This window comes from Pogona vitticeps, chromosome 5 (genome assembly GCF_051106095.1).
Source record: "Pogona vitticeps strain Pit_001003342236 chromosome 5, PviZW2.1, whole genome shotgun sequence".
NCBI lineage: Eukaryota > Metazoa > Chordata > Lepidosauria > Squamata > Agamidae > Pogona > Pogona vitticeps.
Window position 1 is genome coordinate 105,613,572 of NC_135787.1, and position 15,728 is coordinate 105,629,299.

The 15,728-nt window shown below is 41.8% G+C and overlaps 1 protein-coding gene across 2 annotated transcripts in view; it reads left to right on the forward strand.

Annotated features, from left to right (window-relative positions):
• Window positions 1–15,728, forward strand: part of LOC110087156 (poly(U)-specific endoribonuclease-A) — a 38,317-nt gene that overhangs the window by 19,536 nt on the left and 3,053 nt on the right. For both annotated transcript variants that reach the window (XM_073000809.2, XM_020808625.3), the window contains exons 2-5: window positions 8,591–8,690; window positions 10,274–10,385; window positions 14,151–14,272; window positions 14,360–14,472. In XM_073000809.2, the coding sequence (XP_072856910.2) occupies window positions 8,591–8,690; window positions 10,274–10,385; window positions 14,151–14,272; window positions 14,360–14,472 (447 nt within the window). The remainder of the gene's footprint in view (window positions 1–8,590; window positions 8,691–10,273; window positions 10,386–14,150; window positions 14,273–14,359; window positions 14,473–15,728) is intronic.

A 15,728-nucleotide genomic window follows, 5' to 3' on the forward strand; every position in this document is an offset into this window, starting at 1 on the left:
TTTACAAGTGCCATACAAAAAACACCCTGATAATCAAGCTTTATAGAACAGGCTGTTGACAACATTATTTTTTTGGTCAGATGAGGACATGAATAGCTCTGAGAAAACAATGGAATTCCTGTTTCTGTAACTGTTTTGAAAAGAGTGAATGGAAGTAAAGTAAGGCATTGCTAAAACACGTACATCAGATCTGTGTCATGCTGGAGAATGAAATACATTGTCCAGTCCTTGGTTGACCTTTGCTGTCCTTCAACCCCCTTAAAACAGATAAAGATAAAAAGAATAAAGTATGGTCAATCATTTATTTTACTGTATTTCAACCACTCGGTTTCAGTTTTGCCACCCCAATCAAAAGAGTACACTAATCAGGGTTAATTTAAATCCTATTGCTTCCAATGGATCGATGCTAAATTTAATGAAGTCCAGATCCAACCAACGGTATTCTGAACTGTTTACAATATTCTAGTCAAATATAAAGCTTTGGAATATAAGCACTCACTTGAAAACATGTCATGAAAAAAAATGCAGTACTTAGTTATATGAACACAGGTATTGTGTCCAGATCAAAGGAAGTAATAATACTGCTCTATTCTGCCTTGGTCAGACCTCAGCTTGAATACAGGGTCCAGTTCTGGGCACTTGTTCTATGATTCTATAATCCTATGATGCTGAGACTTACTTGAGTCATAGAACAAATGAGTGATTCATGGTCCTCTTCCTCTTTGTGTATCTCCTCAACACATTTTTTACAATTTTGTTATAATATAAGAAAACACCTCCTTGGTTGTTGTAGTTTTAAATTTCTGGGTACTTACATCTCAGAGGACCTCTCATGGACTATAAATGCCAACATGCTAATGAAGAAGGCACAGAAGAGGCTGTATTTCCTGAGAATGCTCGGCAAGTTAAATTTATCTCAGCATTTACTTCTGTCATACTATCGTAGCACCATTGAAAGTGTCCTAACTTATGGCATTCTGGCATGGTTTGGGAGTAGCTCTGTAGCAGACCAAAACGCTCTACAGAGAACCATTAAAATTGCCCAGAATATCATCGGGCTCCAGCTACCAACCCTGGATGACATCTTCACATCCCGCTGTCTAAGGAAGTCACACAGCATCCTGAGAGACTCTTCCCATCCTGCTTATAACTTTTTTGAACTGGCAGAAGATATAGAACAATTAAGACTCGGACCACACGTTTTCTCAATAGTTTTTATCCCAGAGCTATAATTGTAATTAATAATGAGCTTAAAGACCACCAGTAGTGAATAATTACTTGGACTGTGTTACTTGCCCTGCGGTGTAGATGTTTGTATTTTTAGTGGGGGACTTTTAGTGGGTGGGGAGTGTTTGGGGAATTTTATGTGTGTGCATGTGTCTGGTCTCTGGGTGTCTGTGAATTTCGTTGTATGGGTATACTGTGTATATACTTACAATGACAATTAATAATAATAATAATAATAATAATAATAATAATAATAATAATAATAATAATAATAATAATAATAATAATAATAATAATAATAATAATAATAATAATAATTATTATTATTATTATTATTATTATTATTATTATTATTATTATTATTATTATTATTATTATTATTATTATTATTATTATTGATCATGTCCTAGAAATTTTGACCATTTGAAAAAATCTCATGAAATAACTGTGCACTATTGGTAAAGCTTTTTTTTTTTTTTTTTTTTTGGTTGAAATGTGAAGCTTATTCCTGCTCTCCCCCAGCATTTTGTATTCTCAAGACTGGCAAGGTGTTCTGCAAAATCTGGATTTGTGCCAGTACAAATTTGGACAAGGCCTCATTGAGTTTTCTTTGTGAACGCTCTATGCAATGTATTGTTCTCATGTCTTCATATAATTTTTGTTGAGGCAGGTGTTCAGTACTGTAAATAAGAAATATGAGTTAAACATTTATGGATGATGTACTGTTCAAAACTGGCCAGGCCCAGTTCTCTCTCCCTTTTCATTAAACTGAACTTGTGAGTTTTGTTCATTGTCAGTAATAGTGAGCCACGGCCATCGCTATGTGGGTGAGGTAAACTGTTGGTTCTCCAATCGTTCTAAACTATGCATGTCTCTTACTATTTTGCTGAGGGTAAGACTAGGAAATGAAGCTGTGCTGTGTTTGAAAGGATGCTCCCACTGGCACACTTAATGGGGTTTACTAATGTCTGCAGCAAAGATAAATTTGGAACTTATTTTTGAAGAATATCCAATTTGATGAGCCTGTGGACCATTTATTCCTGAGCCCCAGATGATTTGGAGACTAGGTGACCAGTACCTAGCAACCAGTACCTTTACTTCTGTTCTTATGTCTTCCTTGTTGACATTGTTCTTGTTGGGGTGAGTGAAGTCCTGATTTAGATTCCCAGTCAAAGGCTTCCATCAGGGAAATTTTTTAGTTAGGCATCCTTCAGTCTCGAAAGACTATGGTAGCGTGCTCTGTATGGAGGGCTTGGAACAGCGCCTAGTGTGGCTGAGGAGGCCAATTCGAGAGTGACAGTCCCTTCCACACGGAAGACAAATCCAGTCTGTCCCCTGTCCGGCTCCCTGGTTTTGCTGCTTTTGTGACTTCCTCTTTGCCTCGGCCTGCTGGGCAAGGGTCTCTTCAAATTGGGAGAGGCCGTGATGCACCGCCTGCCTCCAGGCTGAACGCTCAGATGTCAGGTTTTCCCATCTGTTGAGGTCTATTCCTAAGGCCTTCAGATCTCGCTTGCAGATGTCCTTGTATCACAGTTGTGGTCTCCCTCTGGGGCGCTTTCCCTGCACTAATTCTCCATAGAGGAGATCCTTTGGAATCCGACCATCAGCCATTCTCACGACGTGCCCGAGCCAACGTAGACGTCGCTGTTTCAGTAATGTGTTCATGCTGAAAATTCCAGCTCGTTCTAGGACTGCTCTGTTTGGAACTTTGTCCTGCCAGGTGATGCCAAAAATCCGTCGGAGGCAATGCATATGGAAGGTGTTCAGCTTCCTCTCCTGCCGTGCACAAAGAGTCCATGACTCACTGCAGTACAGGAGTGTGCTTAGAACACAGGCTCTATAAACCTGGATCTTCGTATGTGTCGTCAGCTTCTTATTGAGCCATACGCTCTTTGTGAGTCTAGAGAACATGGTGGCTGCTTTGCCAATGTGTTTATCCAGCTCGACATCTAGAGAGAGGGTGTCAGAGATGGTTGAGCCGAGGTACACAAAGTCATGAACAACCTCCAATTCCTGTGTGGAGATGTTAATAGAGGGGGGTGAGTCCATGCCCTGGCCCATGACTTGTGTTTTCTTCAGGCTGATTGTTAGTCCAAAGTCTTGGCAGGCCTTGCTGAAACGATTCATGAGTTGTTGGAGGTCTTCAGCAGAGTGGGCAACAATGGCTGCATCATCTGCGAAGAGGAAGTCCCGCATGCATTTCAGTTGGACTTTGGTCTTCGCTCTCAATCTAGAGAGATTAAAGAGCTTTCCGTCTGATCTAGTCCTGAGATAGACGCCCTCGGTTGCAGCTCCAAAGGCATGCTTCAGCATGACTGCAAAAAAGATCCCAAAAAGTGTTGGTGCGAGGACACAGCCCTGTTTCACTCCGCTTTGGATGTCAAAGGGGTCTGATGTTGAGCCGTCAGGGAAATTATGGGTCACACATTTAGGAAAGGTAATTTAGTGGTAAAGTACATGTGTTGTGTGCAAAAGGCCCCAGATAGGGTTGGAAAAGTCTCCTCAGTGAAATCCCAGAAAGCTGGTGTCGAGCACCATAGCTGATACCAAGCTGGAGGGCCAAACAGTCTGAAGCATTTCCCATTATTTCTGACACAGCCTCTGAATTGACAAATTAATTGACCATATTACCGCATGGCTGTGAATGAAGCTTTAAGAGAGTTAAATATTATTAAAATAATATGGATCCAGGATTTCCAATTGCAATAAAATATTGTGTTTTTATGAGAAGTATAATTTGAGCCTCATGGCATGGAGGACAATGGCAGTGCCTCAATGGGGGTTTGAAGTCGGAGTTTTCCTTTCCTAAGCACAAGCTGCTGACATTTCTGATTATGGTGTCATGTCTCCAATTTCATATCTTCTTCAGAGTCATTGTAACTTGTGGTCACTGATGATCCTTCCCCGCTGCCTATTTCAGTCTCCAAACTGTTAGAATACTTCACCTCATGTTTTGTTGGAGGAAAGCTCTTCTGCTTTTTGTACTTTTTGGTTTTCAGAAGTTACCACCTCATTGCAGAAGTTTTGGGTACTTCTGCAATGAAATCAGGCTGTTAAAGCAGCCCTTTAGGATCCAAAAAACAAAGGTATATTTTAGGATGCTCTACAAGCAGATTTTTAAAAGGAGTACCTGGAAGAAAACTTTCCCCACCCACCTCTATGTCAGAAGCATACTGCGCAGTCCAGTGAAATAGATTTGATTTCCTCACCCCAGTTGTTTTGTTGGAAGAAAGGTCTTCTGTCTTTTCCACTTTTTGGTTTTCAGGAGTTGTTGCCAAGCTGCTTTCCTCTGTTGAGGACATGATGACTCTACCTAAAGTCTCTGCTGGAGACTTTATAATGTTGAAAAAAAGTGACATCACAAAGTGTGGTCAAGGTATTGTTACCCGGTGTGGGGGTGCCATGCCCAAGGTTGCTAAGCCACATGAGTGTTGTAGAGTACCTGCGCAAACATCACTCCCGTTCATGGGAGGCAATAGGGCTGCAGCTTTAATGAGAAACTGGGGAACAAACCTTTTCAAGGGACCCATCGGCATAACTGGGCATCTGATCTTCCATATGTTGCCTAGTGCTGGTAATACTGCATAAGGCTCTATGGCACAGATAAGAAACCTGATGCCTCTTTCATGTTTGTGGCTACAGTTAGAACAGGCCTGAGGCAGTTTGGGGGAACTATGAGAGTCTTCATGCAGACCTCTGTAGAGCACTATGTTGGGAACTAGGCCAGCTGGAATTCTGGAAGCTTTAGTCAAAAAATCTAAATGGAGTTTAGTACATCTGCTCCTCAATAAGCTGACAAAGTCTGCAGCAATAGACATTAAGTTAGGTAACCCCCACAATTGGAACTTTTTAAGCTCCATCTGAACGTGTAAAGCATCATGAGATAGTAGCTTGCCTAAGGCTAAATAGCCTAACTTTTCCACACGTCACAGTGGGGCTCCTGGCTCCTTGTCACTAATTTCTTTGGTTCGTGCTATTAAAGGGCAGTGTTCTCTTTATAGAGAGTTTGTAACTGAATTATAATAGAAATAGAAAAGAGTGATCTATTCTGTGATCTATTCTGATACCTTTCCTGTTATCTTACTGGTTGGTAGTTGCCATGTGCTTTTTACCTCCATTTCGAACATGAGACTAGTATTTGCCATTGTCCTCTATGCCGTGAGGGAACAGGCCGGGTAGGTGGAACTCGTTCAGTCCTGGAAGGCAGCCCATCTAGGAGAAGGAAAACTCTGACTTCAAACCTCCACTACCTTGTGGCTATATCCACCGATGGAAAAGGCTTCAGGAGTTAACCTCGAGGCAAAATCCAGAGCCGGAGTCCCGGAGGCAATACGTGTCATTATGTCAACTCCTGTGACGTCGCTGAAACCAGTTGTACTATTTCAGTGACATGGAGAGGGGGATTTGCTGGTTGGGTAACAGCCTATCCTCCATATTATTTTACTCAAGCTACATGCCCTGGAGAGGACACTCCAGCTTTGCGTACAGCATCAAAACACTAGACGCTGTTCCAAGTCCTCCGTACAGAGCACGTTACCATAGTCTCTTGAGACAGAAGGATGCCTATGATGAGGAATTTGAGCCAAAGAAAAGGAGCTAACAACTAAGAAAGTTCAAGCACATTTGATCTTTTTTTTAAGCCTTTGTCTTTCCAGTTCTCTAATATAAATGACTTTGCAGGAAACATACCTCCTCATGTGAGTCTAGCAAATTTCAACAGATAGCTCAACCTGTTAATGAGTGTCAACCGTATGACCTTGGTGGCAATATCTTTCCTTCATTAAAATCTTTTATTGTTTGATCAGAGTTTTTTTTTTGGGGGGGGGAGTGCACTTTCTTGTACTATATTTCTCAAAATCCTGCAGCTAGGAGGAGCCCTGATGCCTGGTGGAGCCTTGGAGTTGTAGTCCAAAAGAAGAAGCTTCTCCAGGCTCTCTTTCAGATATACAGAAGCCCCTCCTTAGCAGGCTTTTGCAGCTGCAGGAATACTTGCAGATGTACAGTGGTGCCTCGCTTGACGAGGATAATTCGTTCCATTCAAATTGCTGTTAAGTGAAATCCTCATCAAGCGAAATGAAAAAGCCGATTGAAATGCATTGAAAACCGGTTCAATGCGTTCCAATGGGTGAAATACCTCAGCGTCCAGCGAAGATCCTCCACAGGGCAGCCCTTTTTGGTGCCTGTAAAGCCAGGAATCCATCTGAAAACACAGCAGGGAGCCATTTTAAACAGCAGGCGGCCATTTTGAATACCCGACAATCAGCTGTAAAGATCGTCGTTAAGTGAAAAATCGGTTCCCGAAGCAGGGAACTGATCGTCGTTAAACAATTTTTGCCTATTAAAACTTCTTCATCAAGTGATTTCCTCATCTAACGAGGTAATCGTCAAGCGAGGCACAACTGTATCTGGCACAGGGCACTTGGCAAATCTACAGCCATGAAGCAGGAGTGGTTGTTGGCTCTTCCTCAGAGACCGGACTTAGAATTTTAAAATATTTTGTTATAATTAGAGTTTTAAAATTGGATTTGATTTCAAACTCTTCAAGGAAATGACAGCAACAGCTCCCCTCCCCCAAGGAAGCATGTTGTGTTTTCATTCTACCTAGAAACATCCTAGCAATGCTATGTTATTCGCGAAGGCTTTCACGGCCGGGATCTAATGGTTGTTGTGAGTTTTTCGGGCTCTTTGGCCCTGTTCTGAAGGTTGTTCTTCCTGACGTTTCGCCAGTCTCTGTGGCCGGCATCTTCCGAGGACAGCACTCTGTGCTCTGGTGTAGTTGGCTTGGGAGTATAGTTGGCTCCACTCCCAAGCCAACTACACCAGAGCACAGAGTGCTGTCCTCTGAAGATGCTGGCCACAGAGACTAGTGAAATGTTAGGAAGAACAACCTTCAGAACAGGGCCAAAGAGCCCGAAAAACTCACAACAACCAATGCTATGTTAGATGCCATAAGATATCAAGTGTACTGTGCTAACGTCTGAAAATATCAAAAAGAGACTGCTAGTTTTTCTGCTGGCCTATTGTTGAGCAGGCTCTCCCGAGGGCTTTATAAACTACAAATACTATATAGACAATTTTTTGTAGGAAAGGCCACAACTTTTTTGGCTACAGCAGCAGTCCCTGGCCATCATTTGGGTCGATTGCCATCTGATGCCAGCCACCATTCACTTCAGCAACTGCTGAAGGTTCCACCAGAAGTAGCCATTTTCTGGAAATTACATGTGTGTCTGCTGCTCCATGATTCTCATACACCTGGGGCAAGGGATGGGCCTGCAGGCTCCTAAGCTGGAACAGACCATGGCCCTGCTCCAATCTCCCCATACAGGGAGGTTCTTTAACTGTTCTAGGCAAGTAGACTCCTTTCTTTGCCCTTAAGCTGTCCGGATCCAACCTCCATGCCCCAAACTGCCAACAAAGTTGTGACAAGATTGAGTGTACACACATATTGCAGTGCAAACATCACAACCATCCCCTGGGCAACCTATGCAATAACCAATAACAGCACATTCTGCCACTCATGTAAAAGAGGGAGTGAGGGAAATAAAAGAAGGGGATGGGTGCTAGTGAGCAGCAGACAGGACAGTGGGTGGCTGTGCCCACCGGCTTTTAAGCTGGGCATGCAGACCAGGGAGAAAACTCTCCACTTGCACTGTTTAGACCCCCCCCCCAGCCAATACCAGGCCATCAGGAAACCCCCACTCCCCATTGGCCAATCAGAGCTGCTATGGATGTTTTCCTTTCATTTTGCATGAAATGAAATGCAAAATCCATATGCCAGTACTATTAGGTGGGGGTAGGGGTGTCAATATTGTCCCACTGGGTCTGTCTCTTTGAGTCATTCAGCTCCTGACGTCTATGTGCAGAAGAGCTTGGAAAAGTTACTTTTTTTAAAAAAAACTGTAACTACTAGAATCCCTGACTCAGCATGACCAACGGAGAACCATCACCTTTCTCCTTAAGCCAGGAATTGGCTTTAATTTAGCCCTTGTTTGGTTGTTGAAACAATTCTAAATGTGGAGGAGAGCACAGCCACACTCCCATGTCTCCAGTCTTTCAATATTTACTGGGAAGGTATGGGGCATAAAAAAAGGAGAACCGTAGATTTTGGAGGTATCCCGAGGGCTGTCTGGTTCCATCTTCTGCCCCTGCAGTTTAAGTATGCTTCACAGTGGAAAGATAATTGTGTCTGAGTTAACATAATTATTGAGTTTCATGCAGTGAGGTATGCTGATAAGCCCCCTTCACTCCTCCCCCCCTTACCATGTTTTAAATGACTGAATAGGTTGTATCTGATGTTTCCTTTCAGGGTTCTGGTTGATTACGGTCTTTTCTCAAATTGATCATTCCCTTTGTTTATTTGTAGGCAACCTTTGAATCGGGAACTCTCCAAGATTTTCAATGAGCTTTGGGATGCAGATGTGAATCGCTTTGTGCCCGGAAAAGATTATACAATTTCCTTACAGGTATTAATTGAATACTCAAGTTGCAAGGGGAGGCTGCAAGGCACTATGAAAACTCACTATGCAGCCACATGCTTATCTGTATACTTCACTATAGCAGCCTTCACAAGCTTGGTATCCTTCAGGCATTTTGAACTGCAGCAGCCATCAGCTCCAGGGAGCTTGACCAGGACGTTGTGGTTCAAAGCATCTACAGAACACCAGACTGGAAAAAGCTGCCTTACAAGAAACTATATGTATACCCTAATGTGAAAATGCACACGTTAGTGTTCAAGCTACACTGATAATTCAGAATTACACAGCATGACTGTGTTCAGTTTTCACATCAAGTTCAGCACGATGAGAACCTCAAACTTCCTGTCGTTTCTCCCCCTCTAATATGGAGGACTTTGGAACTCCTTGTTTCTGGTTTAGACTAACTGCAGCTTGTTGCATCACTTAAATGTGAATCGTTGTGGTTAACTGTAACGCAAAAACTACAGACCAGAAAATGCAACTTATATGCCCCATGGCAGGAAACCATCAGTCTAGTAGACAGATGTATTCACACTGCTATGTTCCTGGCCTTGACTGGACAGGAAACACTGAGGCTAAGACGTTCAAGAACTTAGAAAAGTTCCTTCTTTGGTGTGATTCCTGGTGATTGTGGAAGTGGTATTCAAAAAAGTAATTTCCCCCCAGCTTTGGAGCTGCCCATTCCAACCTTAGCAAAGAGATTCTTAATGTTTCCACATCCAAAGGTGTCTATGACTGACAGTCAAAGAGGTTACGCAGCAGGGCAATCTCCAGACTCTACCCACACCCATCTCTACCTTTAGAGGCAGCACCTTCTGCTGTGACCCCATTAATTTTTTTTCTTACGAAAGTAGGGTTTCTTTTATACGGAAAAATTTTCCTTGTGCCTCCTAGTGGACATTTTTTTAAAAAAAATATTTTCAGGGTATGTGGGCCTTCCCGTGAGTCCTGGGAATTCCATAAAACATGGCAATGTTGCCTCTACCCCTCAGGGGGCATAAGGAATGTTTGTTAAATCACCCCTTTGAAAAGCGTTTAAAATATTGTGAGACATTTGGAGCTCCAGAAGGCCAGAGAGGGGACTGCATTCAGCCTCAGGCAACATATTTTTGATCCCCATTATAGAGTACAGAGCAGATCCTCTCATTCTGGTGCGCCTTGCATTCCATCCCTATCCTGCTCACAGGTGACTGGTGCACAGTTGGCACAACAACTACAGATCAATGCCTAGAAGATTAGTTTTATGACCTTCTGAATAAACACAATAAATAAACCAGAGGTAGGCATGCAGGAGTCCAGCAGATGCTTTATATTAAAACTTTCCATAATCTCTGACCATTGGCCATCCTTTCTATGACTTCTGGAAGTTGCAATCCATCTGGAGAGGACAAAGTTGCCTACCTTTGAAATGAGCCCTCAATTCTGCTCAGCATTAACTTTCAAAATGGAAGTACAGCACCCACCCCCAAGCTCTCAGATGGCTTGCAGAACCAAACATGCCTATCTCGGACTCCATCATCACGTGCCTTGAACCCATTTTATATGTCTGATAACTCCTGGTTTGTTTCTAGGGGAAAGCTGGCTTTGTCCAACAGGGCAGTAATGTTGCCAGAGACAGTGCATCTGAACCTTTGTTTCACAATGTAAATGAGCAACGTCTGAAGAACACAGAAACCTATTCAAGTAAGGTTTCTTCCTTGTCATTAAACTGTACGTCTTTCTCCTTGAAGGGCTCATACCGATGGAATGTTTGGTCTCTAAATGTACCTGTGCGGTCATTTAAGATTGTGCCCCCCCCCCCGAAAATCTAAGATGGATTTCTTGTATAACTTCTCCCAGAGAATAAAGAATGAGGTAGACCATTAAAGTAGTAATAGTTTGCAACAGTTCCACACTTTATCCCTGTGTGTATGAATTAAACACACACACACACACACACGTGTGCTTGCACGCACACACACACACACACGCACACACACACACACACAGAGGGAGGGAGGGAGGGAGGGAGACAAAGGGAGGCAGAGAGAGGTAGGATATAGAAACATAGAATAATGTGGTCGGAAGGGAGCTATAAGGCCATCGAGTCCAACCCCTTGCTCAATGCAGGAATCCAAATCAAAGGATATCTGACAGACAGTTGTCTAATTTTCTTTTGCATGCCTCCAGCCTTGGAACACTCACCACTTCCCGTGATAAGTAGCTCTATTGTCCTACTGTTCTGACAGTTAGGAAGTTTTTGTCGCAGAGTTTTGAATTTTTGGTTAAAGTCCTCCAGCCATGCAGCAGAAGTACATAGTCTCAATAACTCTCTCTGAGAAATTAATAGGAGAAATAATAAAAGGTTTCATTATTTATAGATCAACAGATGAAACAGCAAATTGACAAACGTGACTGCTTTCACCAACAGATCTCAACAGACTACTAGGGAGAGGGAAAACAACACTGAGCAGAGAGGTGGGGTTCTCTTTGAATTCAGAGGCAGGAAAGGAATGATTGGTTAGTGCTAGATAGATTGACAGTCACCCCAGCCCAGAAAGATCTCTCCCAGACACAAACTCTACAGGCAGCGCAAGAGGTTGTAAAAACTCAAAGAGTTTTTCTTGATATTCAGCGAAAATCTGGCTTCCTGTAAGTTAAGACTATTATGTGCTTTGCACTTGGATAATTGAGAACAGATCCTGCCCATCCTCTGGATGGCTACCTTTCAAGTATTTGAAAAGGTATTTTATATCTCCCCGCACTCTTCTTTTCTCAAGACTAGGCATGCCCAGTTCTTTAAGTCCTTCCTTGGACTTGGTTTCCAGACTCATGATCATCTTTGTTGCCCTCCTCTGAACTTGTTTCAGTTTGTTGGTATCCTTCTTAAAGTGCAGTGGACATAACACTCAAAATGAGGACTAAGCAGTGCTGAATAGTGGGTAGCTAGTACTTCACAGGATGCAGGGACTATACTTAGACATACTGTATGCCTAAACTAGCATTTGCCCTTTTTTTTGCAGACAAATTTCAGTATTGGCTCATATTCAGCTTGTGATCTACAGCAATTCCAAGATCCTTCTCACTTTTAGTATTACTGAGTGAAATATTCTTTATTTTATAATTGTGTGCTTGGTTTATTTCCCCCTAGGTGTAGAACTTTGCACTTATTCCTGTTAAATTTCATTCTGTTGTTTCAGCCCAGTGGTACGAGGGGGTGCTGATAAGTATTGATCCTTTCCCAGAAAAAAATGAGTTATGAAGCTGTAACTGCCACACTGTTCTACATATTCCCCCAGGAAGTTAATGCACTTGCGACATCTGTCCTGCAGCTTCTTAAGTCTCTGCAAATAAAATTTTGCTGGTGTAACCACTCATTTGCAGCATTAGTTGCCTCCAGAACCCTCCCAAATTGTCATCCCTTTAGGGGTTTTTTGAGTTTGGGGAACAGATGAGAGTCAGAAGGAGCCAGGTCGGGAGAATAAGGTAGATGGGGCATCACTTGAAAGCCTAAGGATGTCAGTTTTGCCACTGTTTCACCTGCAGTGTGCGACGAGGCGTTGTCATGCAACAGGATGACACCTTTAGAGAGCTTTCATCGAAGTTTTTCCTTGATGTTTTGCCTCAACTTCATCAATAAAGCACAGTAATATTTTGCAATGATGGTTGAACCCTGTTGGAAGTAGTCCACCAGAAGAAATCCCTTCTTATCCCCAAAAACTGTTGCCATTTGCTTCTGCACCGACCTTTGCACTCAGAACTTCTTTGGCCTAGGGGAACCACTGTGCCTCCATTCCTTAGACTGTTCCTTTGTCTCAGGACCATAACAGTAGATCCATGTCTTATCACCAGTTACCAGTTTGCCCAGGAAATCTGACTCGTTTCTTGCAAAATGTTCCAAAACAGCCACTGATGACTCCATACATTTCCTCTTTTGTACAGTTGTCAAAAGTTTGGGGATCCACTTTGCTGCCAGTTTTCTCATTTCCAAGTAATTGTGGATAATGGCACCAACTCTCTCATGTGATATTCTCAGATATATAGCAATACCTTTGGCTGAAATTTGGGTGTCCTCCATGATCATATCATAGATGGCTTTCACATTTGCAGGCACAGAGACAGAAACAGGCCTTCCACTAGGTTTCTCACTTTCAACACTGAAATGGCTAGTTTTAAAATTGACAACCCAATGTTGGATATGAATGGTCACTGTCACCCATAGTTTGTGACATTTCATCATGGATCTGTTCTGCACCTTTCCCTTGGAGGAACAGGAACTTGATAATGGTCCTATGCTCTTCCACACTGAACTTTTCTGGAGGTGCTGCCATGTTCACTTTGGACCTGAACATGAAAGATAAGTTAAAATCATAGGTAGTTGATTTTTGCACCATTGAATACAGGCAAATTGGCCAATACACCCTGCAGTTTATAGCTTCCTAGCTCAATTTCTTCTGGGAAAGGCTCAATATTTATCAGCACCCCCTCGTATGTAGAGTGGCAACAATGCTGAAAAGGTACCAAAAATTTAAAACACCTCATAAAATCTGTGATTTCTTTTTGGCAGAATAAAATGAAACTTTTTCTATAACTATAAATAGGGAAAATATTTTACATCAAGTGACTAAATGGAAAATCCAGACCAGCCAAAATGAGTCACATACAGGTCCTATTGAATTCAGCACATGTGACTCAAATATCCTTCTGCTACCTGGTCCCACATTTATTGATTAATTGATTACTGTAATTGATTTTGAATGGAATTGCCTTCTGCCTCAGATATGTGTGTGTAGCATGCACAGGCAAGAGTGTACTTCCTCAGATATTGTAACAAAAATTCATAATACTGTAGAGCAAAGGGAAAATAGGTCAGGCTAGCCTTGTGCCTTCTGCCATATATCAGATGCTTATAACTCACCAGTTTCTCATTCTTTGTCTGCAGGGATACTCTGTGGTGGGGTGACCAACTAGAGGCCCTTGGGCTAATTTTAAAAGCCCTCTGCAAATAATTAGGTCAGACCAGGACTTTGAAAAGTTACCTTTTTGGATGATTGCTCCCAGATTCCATGCTGAACCAAATCAGCATCTGCCACAACCCCACTGAGCTCCACACACTAGCATGTGCCTCCATTGCTTGCCCATCAAGTTCAATTCGTAGGGGTTGAAAAAGTTGCCTATCTCCAATATAACTCCATAGAATAATATAGGGCAGGTAACAAACTAGAGGCTGTACAGAGGTCAGGTTTGTTACAGGATACACCTGAGACCATTTCCCATACATTCTCCCTTGAACTGGTTCCCACACTCTGCAACTCACAGGTGAGCTTTTTACTTTGTGTGTCCATGGTAGTGAAGCCATACCTAAACTGGTACTTCAACCTGCATCGTATCCATTGAATAAGGTATGCAAGTAAAAGCTTTCCTTCTACGTGCAGGAAGACAATCTGAGAGTTATCTTTCATATTATAGCCTTTATTTCACTGCTGGATAACTATGAGACATCGACTGGAATAGCAGAGCTGGTGACTCCAGAGGAAACAGCAGAAAACAATCGTTTTCTTGATGCTGTTTTGAAGACCCATGTGATGGAAGTGAGTAGAGCAGACCTTTTCAGTTTCTTGCATATTTTATAGATGTTAAACTCCGAACTAAATTCATTTTTATATAATCTCTTTTAGCTTGCTCATCAATATTTAGTTGGAAAAAAATGGACAAAACCAGAACTTAAAAATTTCAAATCTCAGCTGTGGGATATTTGGTTTCACCTGTATTCAAGGGAAGGAGGAAAAGGGTATGGCTTTTTAAAAATGAAAGTCTGTACATTAGCTTAATTTTCCTAGTATATGTGTATTGAAATATTATACTGACATTGAAGTGTGGACCTAAAGAGTAAGAAAATACATAGGGAAGAAAGAGTAAACCTTTTGGATTTTGTAGGTTGAAGAATTTTGTGCAATTCAAACTTGCATGCACTGTCAGAAAGGGTTTTGTCATGTAAAAAATATTAGTTAGAGGGGGTGTTAGGAGAGGAATATTTCCCACACAACTATATCTTCAGAGATCAATTTTCCTTCGGAACACAGTTGGCATGGTAGGAGTTGATTTATCCTCCTGTGGCTGCTGTGATCCTTATAATTCATAGCCCCCACTTTGGGACTATTTCTTTTTTTTCTCTAAAGAAAATGTATGCTAAATGCAGGTGTGTGTAATATCATTTTTTCTATGGGTCTCAGTTCAAACAAATCTTATATATAGTGGGGCAGCTTTTCACCCTACAGATGTTTTATTCTAAAATCATCACACCCTTCCAGCATGTCCATCAGTACATGATTGTGGAAACTGTAGGCCCAAACATTTGGAGGGCCAAAGTTTCCATCGCCATCTTAGAAACCTGGAGTAGAGCAGAATTGTCTATATGCGTCTCAAAATGCAAAATGAGTGTGGTACGTATATGATAATTTCTAAGTTCTTGTCAAAGGACAGTGTATGTTTCTCAAAGGTAAACTCTGAGTGCCCAGAATATTTTGCACTAGCTCAATGATCCATACAAAAAACAGTAACAAATGCTTAACATTTTTATTGCTGTATGGAAGATTTGTGTCTTGAGCTGGCTAAAGCCACTTAATGAGTTCCTGGAGGAAGCAGAAATTGAATTAAGGATTTTCTGATTTACAGTTCATGAGCAAACAGTACATTAAGCAAAATATGTATTCACTACAATTAACTTATTTCACCTCTGCCAATGGGATTTCCTCCCAAATACATGCCTCAGAACTCACAAATGCAGATTATGCCTGTGTTTCCCTTCCAATGATCAGTGGCGAAACAGAGCACACTAAATGCAAGATACAAAGGTAAGGAAAAGTGTGTGCTATTTTGTACTACTTCAGAGTTCCAAATATACACAAGTCCTATTGTCTAGGTTGAGCCTCAGGCTTTCACATTTGCCTTCTCAGGAATAAATTTCAATGGCCTAAATTATCTGTTTAAGTTTTCTGTTTAATTATTTTTAAAACATTAAAATTATTTATTGTGGTTTTTAGCTTT